General features: G+C 44.5%; 1 protein-coding gene across 4 annotated transcripts in view; it reads right to left on the reverse strand.

Annotated features, from left to right (window-relative positions):
* Positions 1 to 8,771, reverse strand: part of pde3b (phosphodiesterase 3B) — a 321,094-nt gene extending 312,323 nt beyond the window's left edge. For 3 of the 4 annotated variants that reach the window (XM_038808100.1, XM_038808097.1, XM_038808096.1), the window contains exon 1: positions 7,619 to 8,770. In XM_038808100.1, the coding sequence (XP_038664028.1) occupies positions 7,619 to 8,500 (882 nt within the window). In that variant the 5' untranslated portion in view covers positions 8,501 to 8,770. Of the gene's footprint in view, positions 1 to 7,618 lie in introns of all 4 variants that reach the window. The other variant, XM_038808098.1, reaches the window with a different exon arrangement.
* Between the last annotated feature and the right edge of the window lie 14,787 nt (positions 8,772 to 23,558).

Consider the following 23,558-nt stretch of genomic DNA (forward strand, 5'->3'; position numbering starts at 1 on the left):
TGAGGACTCGTCTACTGAGGTAGTTTGGGCTGAGGTTAGAAACAGGAATGGAGAGGTCACCCTGTTAGGGATTTTCTATAGGCCTCCGAAAAGTTCCAGAGATGTAGAGGAAAGGATTGCAAAGATGATTCTGGATAGGAGCAAAAGTAACAGGATAGTTGTTATGGGGGACTTTAACTTTCCAAATATTGATTGGAAACACGATACTTCGAGTACTTTAGATGGGTCCGTTTTTGTCCAATGTGTGCAGGAGCATTTCCTGACACAGTATGTTGATCGGCCAACGAGAGGAGAGACCATATTGGATTTGGTACTGGGTAATGAACCGGGACAGGTGTTAGATTTGAGGTAGGTGAGCACTTTGGTGATAGTGACCATAATTCGATTACGTTTACTTTAGTGATGGAAAGGGATGGGTTTATACTGCAGGGCAAGAGTTATATCTGGAGGAAAGGCAATTATGATGCGATGAGACAAGACTTAGGATGCATCGGATGGGGAGGGAAACTGCAGGGGATGGGCACAATGGAAATGTGGAGCTTGTTCAAGGAACAGCTACTGCGTGTCCTTGATAAGTATGTACCTGTCAGGCAGGGAGGAAGTGGTCAAGCGAGGGAACCATGGTTTACCAAAGTAGTTGAAACACTTGTCAAGAGGAAGAAGGAGGCTTATGTAAAGAGGAGACGTGAAGGTTCAGTTAGGGCGCTCGAGAGTTACAAGTTAGCTAGGAAGGACCTAAAGAGAGAGCTAAGAAGAGCCAGGAGGGGACATGGGAAGTCTTTGGCAGGTAGGATGAAGGATAACCCTAAAGCTTTCTATAGATATGTCAGGAATAAAAGAATGACTAGGGTAAGAGTAGACCAGTCAAGGAGAGTAGTCGGAGGTTGTGCGTGGAGTCAGAGGAGATAGGAGAGGTGCTAAATGAATATTTTTTGTTAGTATTCACACAGGAAAAAGACAATGTTGTCGAGGAGAATACCGAGATACAGGCTATTAGATTAGAAGGGCTTGAGGTTCATAAGGAGGAGGTGTTAGCAATTCTGGAAAGAGTGAAAATAGATAAGTCCCCTGGGCCAGATGGGATTTATCCTAGGATTCTCTGGGAAGCTAGGGAGGAGATTGCTGAGCCTTTGGCTTTGATCTTTAAGTCATCTTTGTCGACAGGAGTAGTGCCAGAAGACTGGAGGACAGCAAATGGTGTCCCCTTGTTCAAGGGGAGTAGAGACAACCCCGGTATCTATAGACCTGTGAGCCTTACTTCTGTTGTGGGCAAAATCTTGGAAAGGTTTATAAGAGATAGGATGTATAATCATCTGGAAAGGAATAATTTGATTAGAGATATGGTTTTGTGAAGGGTAGGTCGTGCCTCACAAATCTTATTGAGTTCTTTGAGAAGGTGACCAAAAAGATGGATGAGGGTAAAGCAGTTGATGTGGTGAATATGGATTTCAGTAAAGCGTTTGATAAGGTTCCCCACGGTAGGCTATTGCAGCAAATACGGAGGCATGGGATTCAGGGTGATTTAGCAGTTTGGATCAGACATTGGCTAGCTGGAAGAAGACAAAGGGTGGTGGTTGATGGGAAATGTTCAGACTGGTGTCCAGTTACTAGCGGTGTACCACAAGGATCTGTTTTGGGGCCGCTGCTGTTTGTTATTTTTATAAATGACCTGGAAGAGGGCGTAGAAGGATGGGTGAGTAAATTTGCAGATGACACTAAAGTCGGTGGAGTTGTGGACAGTGCGGAAGGATGTTACAAGTCACAGAGGGACATAGATAAGCTGCAGAGCTGGGCTGACAGGTGGCAAATGGAGTTTAATGCAGAAAAGTGAGAGGTTATTCATTTTGGACGGAATAACAGGAAAACAGAGTACTGAGCTAATGGTAAGATTCTTGGTAGTGTGGATGAGCAGAGACCTCGGTGTCCATGTACATAGATGCCTGAAAGTTGCCACCCAGGTTGAGAGGGTTGTTAAGAAGGCGTACGGTGTGTTAGCTTTATTGGTAGAGGGATTGAGTTTCGGAGCCACGAGGTCATGTTGCAGCTATACAAAAGTCTGATGCGGTCGCATTTGGAGTATTGCGTGCAATTCTGGTCGCCGCATTATAGGAAGGATGTGGAAGCATTGGAAAGGGTGCAGAGGAGATTTACCAGAATGTTGCCTGGTATGGAGGGAAGATCTTATGAGGGAAGGCTGAGGGACTGGAGGCTGTTTTCGTTAGAGAGAAGAAGGTTAAGAGGTGACTTAATTGAGGCATACAAGATGATCAGAGGATTAGATAGGGTGGACAGTGAGAGCCTTTTTCCTCGGATGGTGATGTCTAGCACGAGGGGACATAGCTTTAAGTTGAGGGAAGATAGATATAGGACAGATGTCAGAGGTAGGTTCTTTACTCAGAGAGTAGTAAGGGCATGGAATGCCCTGCCTGCAACAGTAGTAGACTCACCAACATTAAGGGCATTTAAATGGTCATTGGATAAACATTTGCTACGGGAATAGTGTAGATGGGCTTTAGAGTGGTTTCACAGGTTGGCGCAACATCGAGGGCCGAAGGGCCTTTGCTGCACTGTAATGTTCTATGTGCAAACTCCACACGGACAGTGACCCAGAGCCGGGATCGAACCTGCGACCTCGGTGCCATGAGGCAACAGTGCTAACCACTGCACCACCATGCTGCGCACAAGTTAATTCACTTCTATCTAGTTAAAAGAAATAGAAAACAAATAAAAGGTTGCATATCTGATCATTTTACATATCAGATACCTCTGCTGAAACAAAGTCAAATAAACCTGACTTCAGCCAGCTCTCAACCAGAAGCCATAAATCGATAGTTTGCTATACCTACAACTTGCACAGTAGCACCTTTTCAAAATATTTTAACCATTTAATGTAATTATATTACTCAGACATTTTGCAAATGTCGTCTGTGTTATTTGGCTTTTTCTTTCACATACTGCAACTATTCCATGTAATCCCAGAAATCACAGACCCAGTGTAAAATAATATTGGAATTCCAAATTGACAGATAGAGCAATCCTACTGATACCTATTAACTGATTCATTTCAAATAACCCTGAAGGCCAAACAGTAAGGACCTCGGTCATTAGAACAGGCCTAACTGTGTAGAACCAGTGATTCAGATTGGCTGGTAAGCCATTAACGCCACTTACACCAGACTAGTTTCAGATTCCATAGATCTTTCCACCTGCCAGCTCGAGCAGCTATTTGCCCATATTCACTCTTCCATTCAGGTGTCCCAGTACAGAATTCAAAAAATAGTTTCACTTCATAAGACTTCTGACCGCTACGTTATTTATTTTAACTGCTTAGTTAAAGCAAAGTGCCAAATAAAAGCAATCCGTGTGCCCACAACAAGGGAACCCAAGACACATCACTCAGGCTTCTCTTCGTCAAGCAACTAATTACAAACTATCAGCTGTAACTTGGGAGCAGTACACTGGGACACCAATTTACAATGATCAGCAATTTCTGCTTGCATGGCACCTTTATGTAAACAAACATTCAAAAGGCACTTCATAAAAGGCATTGGGTAAACAGGTGCCAACGAAGAAGGGACATATCAAGAGAGCTGAATGCTAAATTCGTCAATGACGGATCTTCACGTTTTTAAAAAGTTGACGGTATTTTATGAAGAAGCTCTAAAAAGTAGGTTGGACAAAGACAGTTGAAAGCTTTATTACCAATGGTAGTGTAAATCAATATGAGGATGCACTCAAGGGAAGATACATAATATTTAAATGTGAAATGGGAAAGGGAGTAAAGTCAAAAGTAATGACCAATATGAAGATCGTAAATGCCTAGTAACTAGCCCATAACCACATAATCTTGTAAATGGAAGTAAATAACTCAAATTTAATCTTAAAATTATCTCGTCAATATAACCAATGTTGATAAGAATTGCACTGCAGAACAAGTTTTCATGAAATACGTTGTTTAAAATAATTATGTACATACATGGGAATGCATAATAAGGGACAAAGATATGGCTGAGCAATTGAATACATACTTTGGTTCTGTCTTCACAAAGGAGGACACAAATCAGATTTTAGAAATGTTGGAGAATGAAAGGTTTAGAGAGAGGGAAGAACTGAGGAAGATCAACATTAGTAGAGAAATGGTGCTGGGAAAATTGATTGGATTAAAGGCAGATAAATCCCCAGGGCCTGAGACTCTGCATCCCAGAGTGCTTTAGGAGGTGGTTCTAGAAATAGTGGATGCATTGGTGGTCATCTTCCGGGATTCTATAGACTCTGGAACTGTCCCTGCAGATTGGAGGGTCACTCCGATGTTCAAAAAGGGAGGTAGAGAGAAAGCAGGGAATTATAGACCAGTAAACCCAACATTGATAGTGGGGAAAATGCTTGAATCCATTATCAATGGCTTTATAGCCGAACATTTAGAAAGCATTAGCAGGATCAGTCAGAGTCAGCATGGATTTATGAAGGGAAAATCATGCTGGACAAATCTGTTGGAATTCTTTGACGGTAGCATTGTGGATAGCACAATGGCTTCACAGCTCCAGGGTCCCAGGTTCGATTCCGGCTTGGGTCACTGTCTGTCCGGAGTCTGCACATCCTCCCAGTGTGTGCGTGGGTTTCCTCCGGGTGCTCCGGTTTCCTCCCACAGTCCAAAGATGTGCAGGTTAGGTGGATTGGCCATGATAAATTGCCCTCAGTGTCCAAAATTGCCCTTGGTGTTGGATGGGGTTACTGGGTTATGGGGATAGGGTGGAGTTGTTGACCTTGGGTAGGGTGCTCTTTCCAAGAGCCGGTGCAGACACGATGGGCTGAATGGCCTCCTTCTGCACTGTAAATTCTATGATTCTATTTAACCAGTACAGTTGACAAGGGGGAGCCAGTCGATGTGGTACATTTGGACTTTCAGAAGGCGTTTGACAAAGTCCCACATAAGAAATAATTGTGCAAAATTGAAGCACATGGGATTGGGGGAAATGTATTGAGGTGGATAGAAAACTGGCTGGCAGAGGGGAAACAAAGTAGGGATTAATGGGTCCTTTTCAAATTGGTAGGCAGTAACGGGTGGGGTACCACAGGAATCTGTGCTGGGACCCCAGCTATTCACAATATATATATTAATGATTTGGATGACGGAACAAAATGTTAACATCTCAAAGTTTGCAGATGATACCAAGTTAGGTGGGAGGGAGGGTGAATTGTGATGAGGATGCTGGGGTCCTGCAGCATGATCTGGACAGGTTGGGCGAGTGGGCAAATCAATGGCAAATGCAGTATAATTTGGATAAATTAGAGGATATTCATTGTGGAAGCAAAAACAGGAAGGCAGATTACTACCTGAATGGTTGGAAATTGGAAGAGGAGAGTGTGCAGCAGGACCTGGGTGTCAGTCAGCATGCTGGTGCAGCAGCCGGTAAAGAATGCTAATGGTATGTTGGCCTTCATTGCAAGAGGTTTTGATTATAGAACCAGGGATGTGTTGCTGCAATTATACAGGACCTTGGTGAGGCCACACCTGGAATATGGTGTGCAGTTTTGGTCTCCTTCTCCGAGGAAGGATGTTCTTGCTCTCGAGTGAGTGCAGCGAGGGTTTACCAGACTGATTTCAGGAATGGCAGGACTGTCATATGAGGAGAGATTGACTAAGTTGGGATTGTTCTCGCTGGAGTTCAGAAGAATATGGGGGGGGAAATCTCAGAGACTTATATAATTTTAACGTGACGAGACAGGGCAGATGCAGGGAAGATGTTACCAATGATGGGTATGTCCAGAACCAAGGATCACAAGCTGAGGATTCAGGGTCAACCATTTCGGACAGATATAAGGAGACATTTCTTCTCACAAAAGAGTGGTGAGCCTGTGGAATTCATTCTCACAGGAAGTAGTTGATGCTAAAACATTGAATATATTCAGGAGGTGACTCGATATAGCACTTGGGGAGAATGGGATCAAAGGCTATGGGGAGAAAGCAGGATTAGGCTATCGAGTTGGATGATCAGCCATAATCCTGATGAATGGCGGAGCAGGCTGAAGGCCAAAAGGCCTCCTCCTGCTCCTATTTTCTATGTATCTATGTATACGAAGTTTAAACTCCAGTATAGAGACCTGAAGTCCTGATTTCTCCCTTCTCAAACCAACTTCAGTTCAATCAGCTCTTACACCAACACATTTTCCTAATGCTGAACATAAAGCAAAGCATTGCAAGATTAGTTCCATATCAGACACACAAATAATATGAACTAATTTTGATTCCAAAATTAAAAGATCTCAAGCCCAAACATTTTTATGCAAACTGCATTCCCTCCCTACACCAGGAATGACCATATTCTTATCATTTAATGTTAAAAGCAAATAGCTTCTGTTGGTATACTTTTATTTATAATAAAATCTCTAGATTTAAGCTCCATATCTGCATGCACTGTGTGGTGAACCTTCGCTGAACACCCTCAAGAGCAAGAATGTCCTTCCTCAAACTAGGAGGCCAAGACTGCATACAATACTCAAAAGTGTGGGCTCACCAAGGTAATGTATAACTGCAGCAAGACATCCCTGCTCCTATATTCAAATCCTCTCACTATGAAGGCCAGCATGCCATTGTTAATAATTGTTTGCACCTGAATTAAGGGATGGATTAAAAGTGGGCATTTGGATTGGAGTATGCACTACTGTTCTGAAAATTCCTCAATGATCAGCAACAATTTTTAACAAATTTAGAAAGTAAAAGCAGTTAATCAAAAGATTTGAGTAATCAGACTTCAACTTCGCCCAATCTTAAAAATTAAGTTATTAATAGAAACCTTGACAGTCATAAGCTAATGTCTACAGGTCCGAATTTTTTCACACTTCTTAAATGACTCAATTATTAGCTTTTACAATTCTACCTGCAATGGAGAAATGGAACTAACAACAGGTTGTGGGCTGGGGGTCACTGTGGCTCCTTTTGAAGTGTGTTGCTACAAATGCAAATTGACAATCGAAATACATTTATAACAGTAAACTGGCAAAATGAATTACACACCTGACAACATCTCACGCTATGGTTTAACTCACAGTACAAGCCTTCTTGTACAAAATTAAACACATTTTAATTGCTTTGTTAACTGTTTTTAGAGCCCAAGACATTATTTAAAAATACTACGCAAGTGCCCTGCAACATTTTATCTTCCAAGAACTTCATAGACAATATTAAAAAGCTCCTTTTCATTTAGTTCTCCACTTCAATAAACCACAGTTATCAACACTATCGACCTTACTATAAGCATGTTGCTGTGAAAATAACAAAACTCCACAACTCAAAAGTATTTACTATTTCTTGGAAAGTACAATGTTCTGCAAAAGCTTTAGGGTTTCACGTGCAAATATTTCCTTGTTTGGGCGATTAAAATACTATCGGATCATTGCAGATCCTGCAACTTTGGGTCACAAAAGATTTTGCCAAAATAAAGCACATATTGCGTTCTATCACAACATTTTAGACATTAACCAACAGAGCATGGTTGGTCTTTACACGCTCGTCTGCTTCGAAGATGTTTGCAAACACTACGCGTGTGCTTTAATATCAACTGCTCAATCAGATATTTTATGGGATTTCAAAAAAAATGTCAATTTCAGCAACTCGTACCTGCTCTCTCGATATGCAAGGCAAAGACGTCCTCCGAGGCATCTTGCAGCCACCATAATAGCTGGTCGATATTTCTCCTAAAGAAACACAACTCGATCTCCTGCGTGGTTTGATCACTGGGATTTTCTCCTCTGTGGTTATCCTGCGGCGGGCTTCTCTCGGAAATAGGCAGTCAAAATACACAGCAATGGTCGCCCCCACCATCCCGACCCCACAGGCCAAGAGGGGTCTCAGGGCTGCTGGGAGGGCGATCAAACTCGTGATGGAAGCCAACCTGAGAACACCGGCGAACAGCAAGATGAGGACGCTCTGTTTCACTTTCAAAGTGGAGAGCAATGTCAGCAGCCCCACGCAACCCAGCACCACGGCCGGGGCCAGCAACCTGCAGAGAAACAGCTGGTCCTCGCCGAACAAAACTTGCACCACCAAGAAATCTCCGAGGTAGCAACATGGAGGCAATGACAGGAGCCAAGCCGTACTGCTTTCCCGTTTGCTCTTCCTCAGATAGAATGTCAACCAAAAGAAGGCACAGCATATGCTAAAGAGGGGGCTGAGGGACTGGAATGCGATAGCCCATGCCGTCTGGAAAGTCTGCAGCAAGGATGGAAGGAACTCGGCGTCCAGGCATCTCCTGGCCGCGACGGAGAGCGCGACGATTGCGAAGGCACTGCAGCCGCCCCCGAGGTAGAAGGCTGCGAGTTTCGGACGAGCCAAGCCGAGCCTCTCCAAGTTACACCACCTGCAGATGGAAAAGCCGCCGTCCTGCTTCAGAGGGGTGACGCAGCTCTTCACATAACCGTTTCGGCTGCTCTCCTCCTGGCACTTGGCGTTGCTGCTGGTGTTGTTGTGCGGCGCCGAATCCCCCTCCTCCCTCAACGCCATGTTTAAGTCCCCCCCCGATCCTTTTTTTCCCCCGTGCGTTAGTCCGCACACGCACTCGGGAACCTTTAACCGCTCCCCGCCGCCAATCACTCCCTCACTCCGCGAGGGCGAAGGAAAGATCGCGCATTTTGTCCGAAGAGGAATAATAGGAAAAACACAGCCCGCATACTTCACTGTCTCTCATATATACACAGCACCGCCACCACTCGCACATAAACACATTGAACCCGACCTGAGCTCACTGACCCCGCCTCCCTCCAGCTCCGCGAAGCCGCTGTTGCTACAGCACCCGCACGAGCGCCCCCCTGGGCCCGCGTCAACGGCTCCCTTCCTCCGCCCAGGCCGCTTGAAAGCGCCTCCCCGCGCCATGCCCGGCCGGAACAGCGCGTGTGCCACCCACCCACTCGGCGTCCAATCAAACGCCGCATTCCCGCTTCAAACCGCCTCGCGCGCTCAACTGAATGGAATCCCTGGAGGGGGCCGAGCGCGCGCGGCTGCCATCCAGCACGTTGCGTTTTCCCTCCTGAAATGCGAATTGCCTCTTTTCCCTCCTGAAATGCGAATTGCCTCTTTTCCAACTCCATAAAATCGCGGCTGCTTCCCGCCGAATCCATTATTTTCACCTTAGAAGCTACTGGGGAGGTTATAAATGGAAAGAGTCCATGCCGTCCACTGTTTACTTCAATTGCAACAATGCCGGCTTCAAAGAAAGCAGGAGCTCTCTCTGAAGAGTATGAAAGGACTTCCATTTGTCAGAGGGAGTTGATGTGAGATGTCAAAGAGGTTCTGTGACTAGTGCAGTTTTGACAGCAAGTGTTTATTCACTCCCCGGTGAAGTGCTGGGCGCATTATCTGCATGATAAATTGATGCTAGTTTTTAGGGCACGCCACCGTTTTAAAATACGGCACTGTATTTTGTCACGAGTTATGCTCTGCCGAGATATTTTGACTTGTTTCAAATGCAGATGGAAGTTTTTTTTTTAACTTTAGAGGACCAATTATTTTTTTTCCAATTAAGTGGCAATTCAGCGTGGCCAATTCACCGACCCTGCGTATCTTGCGGCGGGGGAGGGTGGACGCTGTCCATACTAGCGGATGGCTGATCGCTGGTCGAAGGCAGATTATTTTAGGGTAGGTCCATCAAACTCTAACATCACGTACTGGTACCATGATGTGTTGGGTATGCTGGGTCTGTGATGACTGCGTTTACCAGAGCAGTAGAAGAGACAGGTTACCAACACTTGTAAAAGTACAACTCTATTTTATCTAACTATGAGCTGTTAAACATGCTTGCACTGTGGGTCGACACTATGTTAAGTTTACTGAAGACCTATGACTAACCTGACCAGACTATACTGCTAGCACATGGCAGATGTTCGTGTTACTGATTATGGGCTCTGGCTGTCTCAGAGGCTGCATCCCAAATGAGCGGGAAAACTAGTGCCCTCTGGCTTTATAGTAACCGTGCCCTGTCTGGTGATTGGCTGCTGTGTTCTGTGTGTTGATTGGTCTTTCAGTGTGTCAGTTAGTGTGTGTGTCTATGCACCATCATATACTTGTGTGTATATTATGACGAGACCCACACAGACATGGGGAGAATGTGCAAAGTACACGCGGACAGTGACCCAGGTCCGGGATCGAACCTGGGACCTCGGTGCCATGAGGCAACAGTGCTAACAACTGCGCCACCGTGTCGCCCATGCAGATGAACTTTTTTTAAGCAACATTTACCCATGTGTTCTTTTCAGACTCAATGTATTTTCAGATAAAATATTTTTTACAGGAAATTTATGTTCACATCAAGTGTGCAGCTTCACTTCATGAGATTTTCCCTTTAATTGTATTTTACTCGAGGCTGCATCTTCCACATTGATAAGTACATCAGTAAAACATACGTCAATGTAATGTCTTTTAATTAAAAGAAAATGTAACAACGGGTTATATGTGCAAAAGAGTAAGGGCAGAACGGTGGCGCAGTGTGTTAGCCCTGCTGCCTCACGGTCCAGGTTCGATCCCGGCTCTGGGTCACTGTCCGTGTGCAGTTTGCACATTCTCCCCATGTTTGCGTGGGTTTCGCCCCACAACCCAAAAATGTGCAAGCTAGGTGGATTGGCCATGCTAAATTGCCCCTTTTTTAGAAAAAATGAATTGGGTACTCGAAAAAAATTTTAAAACAAAAAAAAATGTGAAATGAGGTGTGTGATTGTATGTATATAAAACTGAAAAATTAAGGCGCCTGATTGGATTTGGATTACAAGAAAAGAATACCTCGGCATCGGGTGGAGCATACAGGAGTGTAGTATTAATCAGGTCAGTCTATAAGAGGGCCGTTTATGAGTCTGGTAAGAGCGAGGAAGAAGCTGTTTTTGAATCTGTTTGTGTGCGTAACTACATAAGCACCGGCATCGGATGAAGCATATGGGGGGGATGCTGTGGCGTAGTGGTATTGTCACTGGACCAGCGTTCCAGGTAGTATTTGGGGAGTGAGCTAGCTCGGTTGGCAGGTTCGTGATGTGGAGCGACGCCAACAATGCAGATTCAATTCCCATACTGGCTGAGGTTATTCATGAAAACCCCACCTTTTCAACCTTGCCCCTCGCCTGATGTGTGGTGACCCTCAGGCTAAGTCAGCACCAGTGGGCTCTCTCTGAAAAAGGGTGAGCAACCTATGATCCTCGGGGACTATGGCGATTTTCATTAACTACTCGTAACTATATACATATATGCAATATAAGGTGTAAGCTCAGAGCTCTTTTCGTGCTTGCCTTTACACATGTCTCTATCCAGTACAAGACTCAGACTCTGGCCATGTATTCCTTTACATCAGCAAAAAATACTGGACAATCACAGCAGATCTGACAGCTTTTGTGAGAGAAGGGAGCTAACGTTTCGAGTCTGGATGACTCTCCATAAAAGTTTTTTTAAAAGTCATCCAGACTCAAACGTTTGCTCCCTTCTCTCTCCACAGATAGTCAGACCTGCTGTGATTGTCCAGTATTTTCTGTTTATGTTTCAGATTCCAGCATCTGCAGTAATTTGCTTTTATCTGCATTTATATCAGTGTGGGTGATACTATACCGTCCCACATTAACCCTTTCTGTGCCAGACCCTATTTTCCAATAACTGCCACCATGTTGTAAGATGTGTGGTTCAGTAGGTCTCATGAAGAGCCGTGAGTTTGCTGTTAGTAACTACATAAGTGAGGAGCTGTCTCCATGCTTGCCTCTACACACGTCTCTGGCCAGTACAAGACTGCCCTCTAAATACAGGTCATGTGTTGCTTTACATCAGTGTGTGGGTGGCACTGTACCCTGTCCCATACTAACCCTTATATGACAGGAGTCACAGGAAATGGAACACAAAATATAATCACTGTGCAGCAGCCAATTCACCCACAGCCTGGTCTCTTAAACAGCAATTTGATGCATGGCATTGTTGTGTTAGCCAGGAAATACTATGGAACACTTTGCATCCTGTTAACAGGACAGGTGGACTTCCATTTAGTATTTAATCCATAAGACAACAGCCCGGGTAATGCAGCCTTCGATTATATACTCTATTGTTTAAGAGTGAGCAGAAATAAAAGTAACAACTGAGAAGAAGCGGTTGATTTTCAACCACATTGTTTTTAATATCTTATTTGCAATCAGAAAGTTGCAAAGGGAAACCAACTTTCAATCTGTGCACGTAGAATACCATGGCAAACATGTGCACTGTGGTTTAGTGGAAAGTACCCATTGCAAATGGTGCCGCTGAGTGAACTAAATTAAGTAGATTTAGGACTGAGTTTAGGAGGAACTTCTTCACCCAAAGGGTTGTGAATCTATGGAATTCCTTGCCCAGTGAAGCAGTTGAGGCTCCTTCATTACATGTTTTTAAGGTAAAGATAGATAGTTTTTTGAAGAATAAAGGGATTAAGGGTTATGGTGTTCGGGCCGGAAAGTGGAGCTGAGTCCACAAAAGATCAGCCATGATCTAATTGAATGGCGGAGCAGGCTCGAGGGGCCAGATGGCCTACTCCTGCTCCTAGTTCTTATGTTCTTATATCAGGAGAAATTCAGAGTATGTTTCAATGAATGCATCAGATGTTATCTTATGCTTTGATAATTTTAAACTAGTACCGCTATTCCTATAAAACTGTATTTTTAAAAAAGCACACTCATCCATGACAACAATAAAACAAGGTAAATACTATGATCATTTGTCAGAAGCTCCTAATTACTTGTGTGGACTATTTCATCTTTGGAGCTCTATGAATCAGGAAAAGGTTGCAAATTGTTCTAGCCATTGGTTGGAGTGGTTGTCAAGTTGCCAGTAAATGTTTATGTGTGACTTTGAATTAAATATACTTATTGTAAACTTTCTGCAACAAAATCATTGCCTTTTAAGTTCTAGTAAATCTGTCCAAAGAAGTTCCACAATGGTAGACACTGACTCTAACACCTTTATTTCCACTACAATGAAACAGAAAATGTTCATTTTTCAAAAATAACAGTCCTTTCCAATTCTGGACAATTTTAGATTCCAACTAATGAAAGAGAGGTGCCTGTCCTTTAAGCATTCTTAAATACAAGTTATTGAAGTATGAAATCTTGATTTTTCAGAAGTTAGTTCCAACCTTTTATGTGTCTCAATGAAATATCTACTTTACTATTGTATTTTAAAATCTTCCAGGTAATTTGGGTTGCTTTTTGCAGTTTCGAGGTATTAAAGGAAAACTACAAAAGATTATTGTTCAAAGTGTGCTCAAGCGGTTTCAAAAATGAGCACACATTTTCAACTTCAACTGGACTTTTACTTTAAGGACTTCTGAAAAACAGTATACGTTTGTGAAATAAATCATGTTGGAGTGAATGATGTGAAAACAAGGAGGTAAATTTTGAAATCGATATGTTATGATGTAGGGAAGTTTAGAGAAGATGGGATGATGAGGTCAGCTAAGGATGTTGGATGCAGTGTCCCTGGTGCTGTGAAGCAACCATGCTAACCACTATGATTATGCATTACACATTTGTACAACACTAATTGGTGGAGCATTTATGCCCTCAAGCAATTAAAGAATTTTACAGCACAGAAGGAGGCCATTCAGCCCATCGTGTCTGCACCAGCAATGGAAAAAGCTACCGAGCTCGTCCCATTCCCCAGCCCTTTCTCTGTAGCTCTCTAAATGCATTACTTTCAAATATATATACAACTCTCTTTTGAAATCGCCTACGGAATCTGCCTGCAGCACTACAGGCAGCGCATTCCAAAACCCAACAATTCTCTGAGTAAAGAATTTTATCAAAGTATAAAAATGCCATGAATTTCAGAACAGTGCAATATGTATGTACAGGCAGGTAATCGTTTGAGAAAATTGTGCTGGAGTTGGATGATGAGGTGAATCTTCAAGATTGAATTGTAACATGTTCCTATTCCTAAAATTTATGCTGAACATATGCCACTAACGTCAACGAAGGCAACATATGAGAGATAATAATCTTTATTGTCACAAGTAGGCATACATTAACACTGCAATGAAGTTATTGTGAAAAGCCCCTAGTCGCCACATTCTGGCGCCTGTTCGGGTACACAGAGGGAAAATTACAATGCGCAGTTCACTTAACAGCACTCGGGACTTGTGGAGGGAAACTGGAGCACCGGAAGGAAACCCACACAGACACCAGGAGAACGTGCAGACGCCAGACAGACAGTGACCCACGCTGGGAATCGAACCTGGGACCCTGGCGCTGTGAAGCAACAGAACTAACCACTGTGCTGTTGAAATATTTGTTGTCAAATAAATTATGCCTTATTCTGTGCTGTATTGTCTGTGAATCTATGAAAGACTATTTCCATGAAAATACTGTAGCGGTGTGGCCAGGGTGGAGTGGTGGCTGGTGGACTCAAACGTTAAAACATAAAGCAATTGTCCGCTCGGTAGGAAACTACGTTGTAATGTAAGCGCAGCACATGTGTTTTGAACTGTCTGGCGCCACCAGTGGAGGCCACAAAGCTGCTCATTGAGAAATTGATTCGAAAACGAAACCAAGATTTTTATAACGCCTGTTCTTGATTAAAATATTTTGACCGGCGGTTTTTCTCGCGCTATTTTTACTTAGTAGAGTTTTTTCTCCAGGTTTAACGGAACTGGGATTTTTTTTTTTCGTATTTTTAGTTTGCTTGCTTCAACCAAATCAGAATAATGTACTTTACAAGCTGCCATTATCATGGCATTATTGTTCATTTGCACTTTTCCCCACGCTTGTTGACTCTTACGTGAGCATCTGAATAATCAGGTCAGCGAGGTTGAAGACGAGCTGACAAAGAGATGCTGCGATGTTTATCTTATCCCCAAAATAAGGGCATGCAGAATTAAGTAACTGCTCAAGTTTGTTGATTTTTAAGACCGACATTTGCTCCAGCTGTGCCGATCTTTACACATTTTGAACACATTGTTGCCAAAGACGCCTGTTGTTAATTACTGTTAGTAATTTGACATGTTTTTAATTTCGAATAAGGCTTTCTGAATTTCTGCAACTCTCCCAGAAGACTGTCACACAAATGTGTTCAAGGCCACCGCCTTTATTTGCTGAACAGCGGATTCTTTAACATTGCTGCGACCTTACTGAGTTCTGATGAAAGGTCACCGACCTGTTCTTTTCTCTCTCTCTCTATAGAAGCTGTCTGACCAGTTGAATATTTCCAGCATGCTTTTGTTCTTATTGCTAAACATTTCCTTTAACTCATAACGTTTTTAGATTTGATTTGCTGAGCTGTGCATTTCGTACTTTCACCATTTAGTTATAAATCTCACGTTAAAAACGATGAGTGGACCAACATGTGAGCGACACTGTGCCTGCGGGTACTGTCAGTGTAACGTTACGTGACTCAGGAAGTCCAACGGGGCTGAACTGCAAACATGTGCAAATTGGCTGTGCATTTCAAACCAAAACAGTCGCCTTATTTTCAAATCAGCAAGCATGATCTCCCAGCGTCACTTTTTACCTATGCGTTACCCCGCCTCCTCCCTCCATTACTCTCTATCGTTTCCCTCCTCTACCTATGTTTGCATTCTTCCCTTTCCCTTGCCACCCAGCCAAACTTTGCTCAAGATTTCCCACCGCTCTAGTCCAGAACTCGCACCTTTCACTCGTTTTTCTTCAGTTGCCGATTAAATCATCTTTTTACTTTCTCAACACTATTGCCACTGAACTGCAAACCACTCAGCTACACTTCCTGGCCTCCATGCAGACTGAAATTCCTTCTCTTCAGACACTGCCTTTCTCCTTTCCACAGCTGCTGCCAGTCCGTTCAAACTGCCACCCATCTCCAAGTCCTTAAATTCGTTTTTTCCAAAACCATGCTTATCTTTCCCACAACTTCATCATATGTTCGTGCCTCTCCAATCAGGTTTGCACCATTGCCAGTTTTTTAAACAGCTGTAATCAAGGTAACTAATGATATCCTATGTAACTACAATCTTTACGTACTTATCCTTCCTTTTCATTCTCGACATGCCTGCAGCCTTTGATATAGTTGACAAAACCATCCTCCTCCAATGCCTCTCTTCCATTGTCCAACTGAATAGGCATGATGTGGAGATGCCGGCGTTGGACAGGGGTGAGCACAGTAAAAAGTCTTCCAACACCAAGTTAAAGTACAACAGGTGTGTTTCCAATCACTAGCTTTTGGAGCACAGCTCCTTTCTCAGGTGAATGAAGAGCTGAGTTCCAGAAACATATATACAGACATGCAAGACGATACTTTGACACTAAGATGCCCTTGTATGAACGGGATATGCCGCCCGACTCATCGATCGACAGTTCCAACGCGCCACAGCAAAAAAACGCACCGACCACCTCAGAAGACAAACATGGTACACAACTTCTCTGCAAATATTGATCACATATTTAATTATCTAGGCCACAAGCTTTGGAATTTCTTCCCTAAACATCTCTTACTTTCTGCTCCCTTGAGATGTTCCTTAAAACCTTCCCTTTCGACCATAGATTTGATATAATGTTCTCCTGACCTGATGTCAGTTTTTATCTGATTCCGCTCTGGTATAATGTTAAAAACACAATATAAATGCAAATTGTGTCGGACTATGGGAAAAGGCCCTGAGGAGAGTCAATTAATTCTCGTTGTGTGTCAGGCTTAGCCTGATCCAGTTCAAGGTGGTCCATTGGCCTTGTATGACTGTGGCCCGGATGAGTAGGTTTTTTGTGCAGGACAGATGTGGGTGGTGTGGGGGAAGCCTGGCGAATCACGTACACATGTTTTGGGCGTTCCGAAGCTGAGGGGATTTTGGCAGGGATTCTCAGATGTCATGTCAGAGGTCCTGGAAGGGCGGGTGACTCCGAATCCAGAGATGGCAATATTTGGAGTGTCGGAAGATCTGGGAACCCAGGGGGGGGAGAGAGGCTGGCGTTATGTCCTTTGCTGCCCTGGTGGCCTGGAGACGGATTTTGCTGGGATGGAGGCACTCGGAGCCTCCAAAGTCAGGAGTGCGGGTCAGTGACATGGCGCGGTTTCTCAGACTAGAGAAGATTAAGTTCGCCTTAAGGGGTTCAATTCAGGGGTTCGCTCGGAGGTGGCAGCTGTTCATCGATCTCTTTAAGGAAAACTGACCATCAGCAATGGGGAGGGGGGAGGGAAAGGGAGACATAGCAGTGAAGACTACGGGTAGGGAATCTAATATATGGGTATTCAGGAGGTAGGGCGGGGGAAATGGGGTATGTTACTGTGAGGTTGTTGCTTGAGTGGGACCGCTCGGTTGTTTAGAGTGTTAAAATGCTAAAATTACAAATGCTTCAATAAAATGTTTTCTAAAAAAAAATGCAAATTGTTGTGCATTGTTTCTGGGAGAACTGCAGCCATTTTTTTGTAATTGTACTTTTGGTCCCATTAATTTTTGAAGCACAGTTCCTTATCCTGTGCAGACTTTTCCTCAAATTTCCTCATTCTTTTCTTTCATCCGAATACAGGACTCTTATGAGAAAAGAAGGACGTGTATGGTTATTTTACCTTTTGTGACTGGAGGACACACCAAAGTGCTTTAAAGTCATACTTTTAAATTATAGCCACTATTGCAATTTAAGAAACGTATGCAGAACTGGGTCCCAAAAACAGCAACATGATAATAAACAAATCATCTATTATTTTGGCAAAGTACTTTGAGGGAGAAATGTTGGCCAGAGCTTCGGCTCCTCTTTGAAATAGTGCAACTAGTTCCTTTATGTCCATCTGACAGTACAGGGAGCCTTGGTTTAAAGTCTCATCAAAACATGGCACTTACGATAGTACAGTATTCCCTCAGTGTCACGATGGAGTGTCAGCCTAAATTTACAGATTCGCATCACTGGGGTGGTACAGTATTTGAACCTACAACCTCCTAAAGTACAGGTTTATCAATTCTATGCAGACGTTTTGTTTATTGATCCTGTTATTGATATTCTTACTATTGACTATTTTCTTAATCAGGTGTATTTTCTCAAAAATGACATTGATTTTGTTTTGTGGGATGGGAGCAATAATTTAGCCTTTCCATCTATAAAATTCTAATTGTGAACCACTGTCTCAAAAAATGATCTGTTTATTTCAAACTACAGAATTACTGAACATTTTTGATGATTCTGGTTCTCTGTTGAATTGTCCTTTCTCTTTTACCAATGGTAGAAAATTACTTAAATTTAATACACCATCTTGTCAGATATCTCAGGTTTATTGATGATTACTCTCAGACATGTTATTCATTTGATTCAGGACAGATACCAATCTATTCAACTTGCAATGGCTCCAGGCTTGCACAAAAGTTGTGGAACAGCTACTGAGTGAACTCTTGTTCGCAGACGACTACTCTCTGATAGCACATACTCCGGAAGGTATTCAGCTGCTTGACGATCGCTTTGCCCTAACCTCAGGACACTTTGGCCTCAGTCTAAAGAAGACAGAGATCTTGTGTCAACCCCCATCGTAACCAAGTACACCAAAACCCCACATTCACTATCAACAATACACCCCACTGTTCAGTATGGAACATAGAACATAGAACAGTACAGCACAGAACAGGCCCTTCGGCCCTCAATGTTGTGCCGAGCCATGATCACCCTACTCAAACCCACGTATCCACCCTATACCGGTAACTGAACAACCTCCCCCTTAACCCTACTTTTAACACTACGGGCAATTTAGCATGGCCAATCCACCTAACCCGCACATCTTTGGACTGTGGGAGGAAACCGGAGCACCCGGAGGAAACCCACGCACACAGGGGGAGGACGTGCAGACTCCACACAGACAGTGACCCAGCCGGGAATCGAACCTGGGACCCTGGAGCTGTGAAGCATTTATGCTAACCACCATGCTACCCTGCTGCCTGGAAGTTTTTCTCTCTTGGGGGTTTCTTCTGCCACAACACTACACAGGCTGATAAAATCAAGCATTGCCCTTGAAGGCATTGGCATGGTGATATTGTCACTAGACTAGTAATCCAGAGATCCAGGATAATGCTCTGGGAACCGGGTTTGAAATCCACCTAAGCAGATAGTGAAATTTGAATTTGATACAAATCGGGAATTAAAAGTCTAATGATGACAAAGAAACTATTATCGATTGTTGTAAAAAAACAATCTGGTTTGCTAATACCCTTCGTCCGTCCTTTCTGCCATCCTTACCTGATCTGGCCTACATATGACTCCAGTCCCAGAGCAATGTAGTTGACTCTTAACTGCCCTCTGAAATGACCTAGCAAGCCACTCAGTCCAAGGGTCATTAGGGATGGGCAATAAATGTTGGCCCAGCTGGCAACGCCCAGTTCCCCATAACAAATTTAAAAAAAGAAAGCTCAGTGTTTGGCATTCAAACTTTGGGGTGAGCTTTGAGTTTGTCAAAGAACAAAGTCTTTCCACCCAATTGAAGTCCCTCTTTGTTTGGACAATGGTGGTAAATCTCTTCTGTAGCCTCTAAAAAGCCTGGACTTCCTTTCTTTTGGCACCAAATTGGACACATAGCCATAGTTTCATAAATCTTTTGTGTGACACATTTTCTTTTGTACTCACCAACATGATTAATAAAACCAAGGATTCTGTTATATGCTTTATGTTCAGTTGGTCTCACAAAGAGCTTCAGAGTTTTGCATGGTTGAACATTGATTCACACATAACTCTGATAGGATTCAAGGTATAGCCTAAGCTATGAGCAAACTCCGTGCTTGCTGCTACACGGGTGTCTGTCCAGTCCACAATGACTGTGGCCTTGGGTCATGTGTCTCTTTACATCACAATGTGGGCAGTATTGTTTTGCAGTATAGATTCCATATGCTTTCATAACAGCCTTTTCAACTTATCCTCCCACATTCAAACATTTGTGTAAATGCACCCCAGATTTCTGAGTTGCTGCACCCCTTTTAAAGTAAAGCACATAATATCCTAGGCTTTACCATATGGGAATAGAGTACATGAGCAAGGAGATTTATGCATGGATGCAGGAGGCATAGCTGAGGTATTAAATGACTACTTTGCACCTGTCCTTTCTAAAGAAGAAAATGCTGCAGTGGTCATGATGAAAAAGGAGATAATTCAGACACTTGGAGGGTTTAAAATTGGTAAGGAGGTGGTATTGGACAGACAGTCTGTACTTGAAAGTTGTTTTTGTCACTTTTTCAGAGTTACAGAGCTCAGAGTGTGGATAGGGGCAAACGCCTAACCCAACTCCTTGCCTGCTCCAAAAACCACTTCAAATTGAATCCAACTCATGGTCGCCACAAGAGAGACAAATCAGATCCAGGCATTACACCTGACCTCACGCTCATCTTAGCCAAAAGGCCAAGAAGCGATTGTCTGTACTTGAAAGTTGATGAGGCATCAGAACTGGATGGGATGTATCCAAGGATATTGAGGGAAGTGGGAGTGGAAATTGTGGAGGCCCTGGTCATAATTTCCTAATCTTCCATGGACCTGGGGGTGCCAGAGGACTGAAGAATTGCAAATATTGTTCAAGAACGATTGTAAAGTTAAGCCCAGCAACTACATGCCAATCAGTTTAAACTGATAATTCAGGACAAACGTATCTTCAAGGGGAGGCAGTGGCATAAGGCTATTGTCACTGGAGGAATGCTCTGGGAACGTGGGTTCAAATCCCACCAAAGCAGTTGGTGGAATTTGAATTCTGTAATGACTTAGGCCAGGTCTTTGAGATTAGCCAATTAGAATACGAGTTCCCTGATTAGTGGCCCTGTAGCCATCTCAGATGGCCACCTGCAAAGGACCATGGGAATTATGGCCAACCAAGGACTCAGACAGCCTTAGAGCTTGTGTGTGTATTTGTAACCCAGATAGCTAGACACGATCGAAACCCCCGCTCGTTTGCATTCTAATGGCCTATTTCCCAAAACAAAAGAACTGTACTCAGGTAACCGATACAGATACAGACTAATCGGCGCCACTTCCTTTACTCAGGGAGCCCAAACAGCCAAGGTCAATGACCGCTAAGGACACACCCAGCCATCAAGGCACCCGCCCCTTTATTGGCCAAAATCCAAGGCAGAGATCGAAGCCTGTCGAATTATTGGGTCCAAGATAAGGACCGCCCCAAAGAACGCAAAATCCCAGAGGGATAAGAAGAGACACAGCCATGTGCTTGGTCTCACTTGGATCCGGCCAATGCCAACCCAAGTGCAGCACAACGACCAGACAGACAAGTTCAAGACCAACGATCGCTACCAGACGGATGAGCCCAACAGAAACAGAGCCACTTCTTCCACCCAGCCACCCAAGATCCGGACAAAGGCCATTTGAATAAAAATAATTTTTTAAAAAAGAAGTAGCAACCACTGACCGAACCCTATCAGCATGTACTCCTACAGGAAAGACATGACCGCTCAGGACCCGCAGCCTATGCCTCACAAACTTTGGATCCCATAGAGCAAGAATTTACAGCTTGCGAACGGCACTTCCTCGTAGTCTTTTGGGTAGTGCAGTATTTCGCATACATCACAGGCCTTAACCCAGTAATGATTTTAACCGAGCCCACCCCAATGCAGCTATTGTTTGATGGTACGTTAAAGGACGGTTCAGTCAGCCAGATCAGAGCAGCTCGCTGGACACTGTTGTTACAAGGAAGGGACATTACAGTCAAACGTACAAAGACCCACACATTTCCAGCAGATAACTTCAGTATGCAGGGACCCCACATGAGTGCTAGATCATAGCAGCCCAACACCACACAGGGCCCCTTATTCCGAAGTTACTACACACATGAGCAGGCAGTAAAACGCAGAATCCACACACCATAGACAACGCTTTAAAGATTTATGCCGATGGTTCCTCCACGATAGAAAATGGAAAGAGAATAACTGGTTGTGGAATATATGTAGAAGAAGCACAGGGACGCACATTAGAAGAAATATCTTTAAAATTGCGAAAATTGCCCGGCCACCTAGGATCACAAGCAGCAGAACTAGCAGCCATAGCATATGAAGTGCAGCACCCCAATTCCTTTCCAACCCCCGCAGACATACATTCGGACAGTTTATATGTGTGCAATAGCTTGACAGAATTCCTGCCCCTGTGGGAGTCTCGAGGATTCGTATCCCCTGATGGTAAACCCCTACCCTCAGCTGCATTGTTGAAACACATTCTTAGGACAGCTAAAGACCGCACGTATGGTATTATTAAAGTGAGAAGCCGACTTCCGGTTGCGGTAATGCGGAGCTAAGCCGCACATTCGGCAGCTCCCGCTATCAAAGGACTTTCGGGCCTGTTTTAGGGCCCCAAACGGTGCTGTTTCGACGATTCCCGGTGGGGGAAGGTGTTTGGAGAAACATTCCCCGGAATTTATGGTGCGCACCCTGAGTGGGGCAAAGAAAATGGCTGCAGCAGCTCCCCAGAAAAAGCGGGGGAAGGAGGACAAAATGGCGGCCGGCAGACCACCCGAGAATTGGTGGCAGTGGGCGCAGGAGCAGCAAGCTGCTCTTCTGTGCTGTTTTGCGGAGCTGAAGGCTGAGTTGCTGGACTCCCTGAATGCGACTACCAGCAAGCTGCTTGAGACCCAGACAGCCCGGGGGCAGCCATTCAGGAGTTGCAGCGGCAGGCCGCTGATCGGGAGGAGGAGGCCATGGTCCTCGTGGGGGAAGGTGGAGATGCACGAGGCACTTCACAAAAAGTGGCAAGACCGCTTGGAGGAGCTGGACTTTCGCACGAGGCGGAAGAATTTGAGGATCCTGGGCCTTGCGGAGGGGCTGGAGGGGTCGGATCTTCCGTCCTATGTGGCCACGATGCTGAATTCGTTGATGGGGGCGGGGTCCTTCCATCTGCCCTTGGAGCTTGAGGGAGCCCACAGAGTGCTGGCCAGGAGGCCCAAGGCGAATGAACCCCCGCGGGTGCTGGTGCGGTTCCATCGGTTCAGTGACCGGGAGTGTGTGCTGCGCTGGGCCAAGAAGGAGGAGCAGCAAGTGGGAGAACTCGGTGGTGCAAATCTACCAGGACTGGAGTGCGGAGGTGGCTAAGCGGCGGGCCGGGTTTAACCGGACGAAGGCAGTGCTGCACAACAAGCAGGTTAAATTTGGAATGCTGCAGCCTGCTCGTCTGTGGGTAACATATAAGGACCGGCATTACTACTTCGAGTCCCCGGAGGAGGTGTGGGCCTTTGTGCAGTCGTAGAAGCTGGACTCGAACTAGGGTTTGGGGGCTGCGGGGTCTTGTGTACTACGGTTGTTGCTGTTTTTGCTGTTGCTGTTTTTGTAATTTTGATATGTTTTTTTTGTGCTGGTTCTTGGTCTGTTTCCGGGTGGTTCTGTTGGGTATGGTTTTGTGTTATATGGGGAATGTTGGGGGTTTGTTTTTTTTCTGTATGGGGCTGGGGGTTGGGGTGGAGCTGGAATTTGGGCAGCTGCGTCAGAAGGGTGGGGTGGGGCAGTGTGAAAGCGCGGGCTTTCCTCTGGTTTCCCGCGCTGTGGGGCAGGAGGGGTGGAGCTGGCGGTGGGGGCGTGGCCTCTACTGGTTTTTTCCCCGCGCTGAAGCGGTGCCAAGGAGGAGTGGCAGGAGGGGGGATGACCCCATGTCGGGGGGGGTCGGGT

The sequence above is a fragment of the Scyliorhinus canicula genome, chromosome 9, assembly GCF_902713615.1.
Source record: "Scyliorhinus canicula chromosome 9, sScyCan1.1, whole genome shotgun sequence".
In the NCBI taxonomy this organism is placed as follows: Eukaryota; Metazoa; Chordata; class Chondrichthyes; order Carcharhiniformes; family Scyliorhinidae; genus Scyliorhinus; species Scyliorhinus canicula.